General features: G+C 45.2%; 1 protein-coding gene across 2 annotated transcripts in view; it reads left to right on the top strand.

Moving 5' to 3' along the window:
- Window positions 1–10,000, top strand: part of mapkbp1 (mitogen-activated protein kinase binding protein 1) — an 87,576-nt gene that overhangs the window by 23,625 nt on the left and 53,951 nt on the right. For both annotated transcript variants that reach the window (XM_063184422.1, XM_063184421.1), the window contains 2 exons: window positions 6,311–6,373; window positions 9,489–9,546. In XM_063184422.1, coding sequence (XP_063040492.1) covers window positions 6,311–6,373; window positions 9,489–9,546 — 121 coding nt within the window. The remainder of the gene's footprint in view (window positions 1–6,310; window positions 6,374–9,488; window positions 9,547–10,000) is intronic.

Genomic DNA, 10,000 nt, shown 5'->3' with positions numbered 1-10,000 from the left:
ATTTAGCAGATGCTTTTGACCAAAACGACGTTCAAGCAAGTGCAGAGTGTGGGGTCAGTACATAGTGCAGCAGTATACAAGTACTGTAGAACAGATAGCATAAAAAAGGTCATTTGATTTGTATTGTGCATTTCAAGTGCATTTCACATTTAATGTGCCCACAAGCATTAAAATATAAAAACATAGCCAATGAGAATATTAAAACATATAAAAATGAACAGGTAAAGCAGCACTGAAAAGCCTCACTCGCTCGCCGTCCACACTCACGCTGAACTCGCGTGCACGTTTATTGCCGTGCTTGACCTACATTTGGGCCATATGTCGGCTCTCATTCACAACCAGAGTGAGACGATGCATAATGAGCACTAGGATGAATGAAGAGTGAGGAAAAAACACAGCATGTGTGTGAAGTATTCAAAAAAGAAAAAAAGGACTATGCCGTGTGTAAAGCAATTTGACTGACACTACATCGTGTAGCAGATGAGTGAACATTTAGGACACCACTACTATAGGCGTTGTTGCCATGCACGTGCTCACTGCTCATTGAAATGATGTTTTTTTCTGTTTCTCTTCCCCATGCAGTCTTACTGTAGAGTAGCAAAGAAAGGCAGGGCTTCATTTTGGATGCGCTGTCTGTAAATGCCCGTGGCAATGCTTTTCATGTTATTTTTTTTCCACATTTTTCATTTTTCTTTTTTTTCCCTCCTTTCAAGGAGACATCTCTGTCGATTCCCTTGGGTGGCGTCTCTCGAGAGATCAGGCATTCCCATATCAACCCAGGCCAGAAGGAATGAGGAAAAGAGAGGGGAAAGAAAAGCTTTTAAAAAAAACAAAATGACCTCGAGCGAGAGATGTCTGCTAGAGATTCAGATTCCAACAGAGATGTCAAAAACTCAGAAGCGTAGGAGGAGCTATGTCTAGTTGGTGGTAGTGATGGTTTGAGGGGGATGTCTCAGTCTCGTCTCTATATGAACCATACAGAAAGACTGCAGGCTGTGATACCTGTGGGTATGTGTTGTGCTGAGCTAAAAGGAAAAAAGGGGAGAGGTGTTTGTCAATAATGTAGTCTATGCAGAGACGAGTTGTCTTGTCTGCTGCCCCCATGCCCTTCCCACTGAGCACTGAGTAGGGATGATATAGGGCTGAAAGTGTATCTTCGCTCAATAGACCCACTCAATCCTGCGGCTACCCACCACCCACCAGCTGAGGCACCCCCTACCTCTCTCACTGCTCCTCAGCCTCCTAGCTCTGCTGTCTGGGGGCCTGAGGTTGAGATGTATGGGTGTAGGCTGTCGGGTGGATGGAGGGAGGAAGAGATGTATGGCTATAGGCTGGGCTGGGCTGCTTGTGTTTGCCTTCTTTTCTTTCTCTCCCTTCCTTAGTCTTTAGTTACGTTTCCACCAAGCAATGTCTCTTCTAGTCATTCTTTGTGTCTTTTCTTCGCATCTCTTTTGTCTTTTGTTTACCTTCTGTTTTGTATGGTGTGTCAGTCAGAGGGGCTGGGTGTTTTTAGGACTTTTAGCCGTGTTATGGCTTGCACTTTACCAGTCCTTGTAGACATACTAGAAGTGTCCATAATGCATGTGCACACAGGCGTATACGCACGCGCACACACACACACACACACACACACACACACACACACACACACACACACACACACACACACACACACACACACACACACACACACACACACTCTCTTTCTCTCTCTGCCAAAGTCTTGTGCAATAGTGCAGTTGTTCACATAGCACCCTCAAAGCCACTCTCGTCTCCTCATCACCCCCCATCCTCCTCCTCTGTCCATTCATCCGGGTGCTGTCAATCCTCCTCCACCTCCTCTATCTTTCTCACTTTCCTCCTCCTCCTCGCCCTCACTCTCCACCTCCTCCTTGTCCCCCTCTCCTCCTTCTTCTCATTATCACTCCCTTTGTCTTTGTCATCTTCCCCCTCATCACCCCCTCCTCATCCATCCATTCTTCCCAGTGCTGCCAATCCTCTCAGTGACCTCTATAAATACCTGCCACCACTCCAAGCCAATCATGGCATTACGACATGTCATTGTAGTGAAACCCCTGCTCAGCTCTCTGCTCACTTACCCCCCACCCACCAAGTCAACCGCCCTGCCTGCTCTCTTTCTTCTCCCTTGCTCTCTTCTCTTCTCTTCCCTTCTCTTCTCTTCTCTTCTCTTCTCTTCTCTTCTCTTCTCTTCTCTTCTCTTCTCTTCTCTTCTCTTCTCTTCTCTTCTCTTCTCTTCTCTTCTCTTCTCTTCTCTTCCTTATTTCCTCTGTCTTCAATACAAGTCTTTTGCAAAAGACATGAGTGGCCAAACATTTAACGGGCAGACAGGTCAGGATCTGTAGTTCTGGGCTCACAGAGTAATGTCTTATTGATGTTTTAAAACCTATTTCCCTCTGATCGTTCTGTCTCTTTCCGTGTCTTTCGGTTCTCTCTCTCTCTCTCTCTCTCTCTCTCTCTCTCTCTCTCTCTCTCTCTCTCTCTCTCTCTCTCTCTCTCTCCATCTCTTCTCCTGGCTCTGAGGCAGTCACTCGCTCGTAAAACCTGACAAAGAGGCAAAGAGCAAGAGGGCTGATTCAGAGTGCAGCCACGGCCTCTTTCTCTCGGCTCTCCGCTACTGCCGGTGCCTCAGGGGTCACAGTGGCAGAGACTACGGATCCACCAAAAAAAAACACTTGCATTGTGGGCTTATAGGGCACTTTTAGGGGGTGGGTGGTGGGACGGAACAGGGTGGGAAGGGGTGTTGTAGATTCAAGCTGAGATAGTGGAGGGTTAGTGGTGAGAGAGCAAAGCAAGTATGATATATACAGTGGAGGCAGGGGGTGCATTTCTCAAAAGTATTTCTCATAGTTGCTAACTACTACAGAAGCTACTTTGCTGTTTGCAATGCAGTTTCCCATTGGCAATTACCCAAGTTGCTAACTGGCTAGCAACTATGCTTTTGAGAAACGCACCCCAGAGCTGTAGGTCACGTCTCTCTGTCTGTAATGAAGCAAGAAGGAAACAGCCAACATGAACCCAGAACTGATTCCCTCCTCCAGTGCACACACACACTCCTTGTCTCCCTCACTGATTCTCTCTTTCTCTCTCTCTCTCTGTCTCCCTCTCTCTCTCCCTCTCTTCTGTGTTTACTGAGAAAGCCCCAACGTGGCCCAGAGCCAGGGGCTAAGGCCTACATTGCACTGCCCATTGAAGTGTGTGTGTGTGTGTGTGTGTGTGTGTGTGTGTGTGTGTGTGTGTGTGTGTGTGTGTGTGTGTGTGTGTGTGTGTGTGTGTGTGTGTGTGTGTGTGTGTGTGTGTTTCTGTTTCTGGATGTGCGTGTGTTTTTCCAAGTCTCTGCCTGTCTGTGTTTCTGGATGTGTGGGTGTGTACTGTGTCTTTTTGGCCGTGTTGTTTTGCTTGGTTCTTTGGCTTGTACATTTGTGGTAAAAGGGTAAGTGCATTGAGTGTGTGGGGTGAGTTTACAGGAAGGATAAGGTAAGCGTACCCATTAAGCCCACCAAAATCTAAATTTCTTTATTTTTCAATCATCTTCACACAATTTTTTTGTGAAATGATTTCGTAAATAGTAAGATTTACCTCTCTTCTCAATGTTTATCACTGAATTGATTAATATTTCAAAGTACAATATGAAGATTTTTTACGAGAACAGTGAAAAGTCTGAATGGGCTTAAATGGTACCTTTGGTACCATTTAAGCCCACTTGTTATTTCTCTATCAAAATACCTGGTGAGGTGTGTGAGTTGAGTTTAAACAGTGTAGCCTACATGGCATAAATGGTTTCAGATCAAAATATTCTTCCAAAATGTAAGATTTGCTAAAAAAATAATGCATAAAACCTAATTAAACATTACAGCATCTCTTACTTCATATACTTCATAAAATTCTTCATCCAAACACAGAAATTTATTTTTTCTTATTGATTATTGTTAGTTCATTACATTACGCCTTTTTGACCTACTACTTCAGATTGTACAGCACTTTTTATGTCCCTCAAAGGGATTTTTCATTAGCATGCATGCCAACTTGCATGCATTTCAATGGGGTGTACCATTTAAGCCCACCTTGTACCCATTAAGCCCGCCTATACAAAAAGCTATTTTATTGAAATAATCAACTCCACAAAAACATTTCATGATGCATTTCTTTAAAGATCAATGCCAAACAAACTGGAATATGCTTAGAATTCATACCTAACCACCTTAAGTCTTACGGTAGAGTAAGATAAAGATGGTGTGTGGTTGTATCAAGAGAATATCGGCGTTTGCTCGCTCATAAAACACATCTTTCCATTTGAAGGGAAATGCTATAATTTAGTGAAACACTTCATGTATATATATAAAAATCATTACATTTACCTCTTAGTTCACTAAATATGAAAGTATTTTCAAAATATTTTACTTAAACTAGCTGAAATTCTATGATTTCTGACATGTCCCAAAACAGCAAAGTTTTGAGGCAACTTCTTGTCAGTAGTCCTGAGACTGGGTTCACTTGGACGGGGATAACTCGACGATAAAAAATGTGATTTGTTTGCAATAAAAAACATTTTGTCAGTTATTAAACCCTTTAATTGGATAGGGTGATGAACAACAAAATTCACCTTTTCCCTTTCTTTAAATTGACCTCAAAGTTGAAAGTGGGCTTAAAGGGTACATGGGCTTAATGGGTACGCTTACCTTAGCTCTCACATCGCCTTTTGGTTGATCTCCCTCCAAATACAAACACACACACACACACACACACACACACACACACACACACACACACACACACACACACACACACACACACACACACACACACACACACACACACAGGCGACATTTACTTGTCAACAACAGCTATTTTGTTAAATGGGGTGTTCCACTGGGAGTAGTAAAAGAAAGACACTACCAAATGCCAGTGCTTTTTATTCGCCCAACCAGTTGAATTCGATGCATTAGAGATGCATGAGAATGAATCTGAATTTTTCATTAACTGAATGACAATTAACCGAATTCATACGCTCACAGGAAACTGAGGCTGCCGATATCGTGATTAAAAAACTAACAGCATGAAAACCTGAGGTTGTGATTTAGTCGTTTCTATATTACAGCCTTCTGTAATTTCACATTTTCTCCCCTGCAGTGAGAAATCATAATTCATAGACACCCCCTGCCCCCCCAAACACACATACACAGCCAGACACACGCACGCACGCACGCACGCACGCACACACGCACACAGGCACGCACGCACACACAAACACACACACTCGCACATGCACACACAACCAGACACACACAGCCAGAGACAGGTATTTTATCAGCAATGGCCCCAAATGACACAGTGCTGTTTTTGCGGCACCCAAAGCCATTTAGAATGATGAAAGGCCCACAGACTGTTTATGGGTCCTGTGTGGGATCATGGTGTTTTTCCCTCTGTTTGGAGAAGAAACAAAGGGAAGGGTGCACACACACACACACACACACACACACACACACACACACACACACACACACACACACACACACACACACACACACACACACACACACACACACACACACACACACACACACACACACACGCACACACACACACACACACACATTGACAGTCTTACACAGACATACACCAACACGCACGCAAACAGACTTCGGCAGACACACATGCACTTACTGTAAGCACACACACGCACAGTCTCTGTGTACTGTATAGTGTCTGCAGAAACTCACCCGCATGGATCATCAGACTGCATGGAAATGTCAGTATCGCTGGGGAGGCCCTTGAGTATCACCCTCCCCAACAGCCCCCTCTGTCACTCAGGATGATCAGAACAATGGCAGCCATCCGCAGAGGAGGGCCACGGGGTGGCTGTGGAAAATGGCTCGCTGTAATTTCGCCCTCTCGCTGTTGTCACTTATTGTCACCTCCCTGCTGAATTTATTGCTGTGTATTAAAAACGTGCTGTGGCCGCTCAGAGTGACATGTCTAACTGTATTTCTTTATCCTTTTCTCTCCACTTCTCTTTCTCTGTTTATGTCTCTTTCTATCTTTCTCTCCCTCCCGCTTACTATTTCTCTCTCTCTCTCTCTCTTTCAATCTCTCTCTCTCACTCTCTCTCTCTCTCTCTCTCTCTCTCTCTCTCTCTCTCTCTCTCTCTCTCTCTCTCTCTTCTCTCTCTCTCTCTCTCTTTCTCTCTCTCTCTCTCCTCTTTCTCTCTCTCTCTCTCTCTCTCTCTCTCTCTCTCTCTCTCTCTCTCTCTCTCTCTCTTTCAATCTCTCTCTCTCACTCTCTCTCTCTCCAGATGTGTCGTGGTGTTATTAAATCCCAAGAAGAATAAGCAGCATCACATCGTCAACAGTTTCAGGTACAGCCCTCCTCTCCTCTCCTCTCCTCTCCTCTCCCCTCATCTCCTCTCCTCTCCTCTCCTCTCCTCTCCTCTCCTCTCCTCTCCTCTCCTCTCCTCTCCTCTCCTCTCCTCTCCTCTCCTCTCCCCTCATCTCCTCTCTTCATCTCATCTCCTCTCCTCTCATCTCATCTCATCCTCAGCCTACCTCCACCTCCTGCAGGCATTGTATAATGAAGCACATCGTAAATGCTATTCATAGCCTGATGATTCATCCCAAAACATACACAGACACTAAATGACACGAGTGCCTTGATTAATTCCCCCCTAAATGGAAGGGTTTTTGTCTTTTTTTAACCTCATATGTCAAACAGTTAAGAAATTGTGCCTCAACATTATATTGCTTGTTAAATTACCGTCATGTTTAATAACATCATCTGAAATCACCTGTTAAATTATTGTCGTGTTTGATACCAGCTTGCTATTCTAATGCCTTTGTGTTAGCGCTGTATTCAGCTGTGTGGATGTGTTGTTGCCATGGGGCTTTCACTCTTACCGTTACCAACCCCCTTTGATCCTCGTATGATTCAAGTCATTGACACACACAGGCTTTTGTTGCCCATTATCACCTCTTCCATTTTTAATCAAACACCAACTGTTGACTGGAGACATTGAAAATGGACTAGCTCCGAAACGTCTGTCTCTCCAGTTAATCCTTAGACTTCTGTTGTATATTTTCGGCTTCAATACACTTTTTCACACAAGTCTTGTGTGCGCCTCCTTTTTTCCATTTTTGAGTAATCAAACACCAAAACAGCTCTGTGGTTATGAAGGCTGGCAAGCTACAGTACAAGCCTACTAGACCCAGAGCAAAGGCCCCCTTAATGGGGACTGCTCGTGTCTCTGAAGCTCCATTCCAACCTCTCAATAATGTAATGATTTACCTGACAGTGCGTCTCTTTGAAGACAACCATTTCACTGATAAATTGAAATAGTTCAAAAAGCATCGTCAGGGTTTCCACTTGTTATTGAAGGTAGCTTTCTGTCACTTTGCTAAAATACATGCAAATTTACAAATTGACTTATTATTACCATCAAATTCATTCTCTGAAAGGGATTTTGTTTAAATATAGCCTAGGCTCCTCCTATAATTTGGCCAAGAATAACAGGAATCTGGGTTGTTAATGGGAAGTTTTGCTCAGAACAATGAAGCTGTGGAGAAATGTCAGCAGCAGCTGCTGTCAAAGACAAACCCAGAATCAAGCCTAAGATCGGGATCAATGTCCAGCCCGAGTTAGCCTGCTATGGTTGTGGCTCTGAGGGCTCTTAGCTGTAGTGGATGAGTGGATCTGGTGGTTGGGGCCAACTGTTAGGATTAACCATCCCAGGATGTTGTCTAAGAGCTTGGAGTCTGCCCCTACCCCTGGCTGACATATCTGGCCTGGGTTAGCCTGGCTCTGGCTGTGGATCTGGGGGCCCTCAGCTGTAGTGAGTGGATCTGGTGGCTGGGGCCCCACCTGTTGTACAGCTGTTTGAGGCTTAACCTTGGCTAATTGGCATCCCCGATTTACTCACGCGTCATCCGAGAGGTAGAAATAGTTCGCAGGAGGAAAACTGCAGATGGTAGTGTAAGCGAAGAGGGATAGAGTTAGAAGTTTGTCGGCTCCCCTTTTAATGTAATACAATGTACCTTATTGCAATGCAAATGGATACATTTTTACTGGGTTATTATCATAGCCTGGATAATCACATGACATCCCTCAGTGATTTACACACACGTCATCACGAGCGAGTTCAGGTAGATTTCAAATGTGCCTGCTCTCCATTGTGCTACAACACGGACCACTGCAATGCAATACAAATGGATAATTTGCCTAGATAATCACGCGACGCGTCGGTGCGATTAACACGCACGTCATCTGCGATGTCGACACGCAGTATGTCTGGAGGCAGCATGATGGAGGGGGGAGACGGATTTAGAGTTGCTCAGTCAGTTTGCCATTGTGATGCACCGCGAGTGGCTCATGTTATACAGAGTCATCATAGCCGGGATAATCACACATCAACGCCCTCCCCAAGTTAATCAGGTAGATTTCCAAAGTAGCGTGAGTGTGAGCGACTAAGAGAGTTTATTGTAATCTCCTCTGGGCTCGGCTGCTGCTGCTGTTGTTGGCAGGCCTGACCGGCGGGCAAAACCTAGACAAACAACTTGGCATTCGTCCCATGGAGTTATTTATTTATTTATTTTTTTCCTCTGTGTTGTCGTCGACAGGCCGTCGGAGCAAGGCCAGCAATGTTGACACAGCACAAGTCAGGACATGTTTCCCCGTGACAGAGTGAAACATGATGAATGCTCAAGGCTCATTGTGTCATGGTGACACCCCCTTGGGGAACATCTGTATTGCACTCGTCAACAGGCAATTCTTCTTGCGGCCATCGTCCAAACTTGAAATGTAGCACTGTGCGCTACACTGTGTGTACAGTATATGGCTGAACCAACAATAAAAAACGTGTACTCTGTAATTTACGTGTATGAGTAATTTGTAATACTCATCCCACTGCACTTGTAGGGCTTGCACACTTTGATCAATAGGGTCATAGAGTTGTGCAGCCATGCAGGAGGGAGTTAGATGGTTCAAAGGGTTGCTTTCCTGTATGCGAGTGGAGCTGGTTTGTGGGTCAGGCTGGATGGGAGGGCAGACCTATTGTTCCAGATGGAGGAGAACGGAAGCCAATGGAGAGGGGCCAGGATGCATTCACTTCAGCAGCACTCTCAATACTTCCTCTTCCCTTTCCTCCCGTCTGTCTGTCTCTCCCTGTCTCTCTCTCTCTCTCTCTCTCTCTCTCTCTCTCTCTCTCTCTCTGTCTCTCTCTCTCTCTCTCTCTCTCTCTCTCTCTCTCTCTCTCTCTCTCTCTCTCTCTCATTCTCTCTCTCTCTCTCTCTCTCTCTCTCTCTTCCATCACTCTCTTCATGTGTGGGCGTAGTGTTATGTGATTTTGAGGAGGATGGGGAATTGCTGTGGTGTAAGGTGTGGGGTGAACTCAATCCAATCTCTCTCTCTCTCTCTCTCTCTCTCTCTCTCTCTCTCTCTCTCTCTCTCTCTCTCTCTCTCTCTCTCTCTCTCTCTCCTCACAGGAAAACCATCACCACCGTCTCCTTCTCTCCGGATGGCAAATATGTGGTCACAGGCGAGGTGAGTCTCCAAGCCCTTCAGCCATGTGCTGTTAGGAAGGTGTTGAAAATCTGGGCCCAGGCCAGCCTTGAGCATTTGACAAACGCTTGCCATTTAACATTCACATTCACAACGTTCAACGTGTGTTTGGTATGCACTGCACGCACGCACAGTGGCACAATTTGGCTCCATATGATCCTACTACTTCAACGAGAACTGCATGCAGGGCATTCTGGAAATCCCCAATAGAACAAAGCCCATAGATACACATTGGGAAGAAGTGGGGTGTGGAGGTTGATTCTGGCCACTATTGTGCCGTTTTTGGCACCTGGTGAAAGAATATTAGGAGACAAAGAGTGTGGTGCAAAGATGATGCAATATTTGTCATTTTTTACCAGACACACATGGACACACTTGCGCATGCACACACAGGCACGCTGGCACGCACGCACACACACACACACACCGACACTCA

This window comes from Engraulis encrasicolus, chromosome 19 (genome assembly GCF_034702125.1).
Source record: "Engraulis encrasicolus isolate BLACKSEA-1 chromosome 19, IST_EnEncr_1.0, whole genome shotgun sequence".
Lineage (NCBI taxonomy): Eukaryota > Metazoa > Chordata > Actinopteri > Clupeiformes > Engraulidae > Engraulis > Engraulis encrasicolus.
Note: the sequence above shows the minus strand (reverse complement) of the source record. Positions and strands in the feature narration are given on the sequence as shown.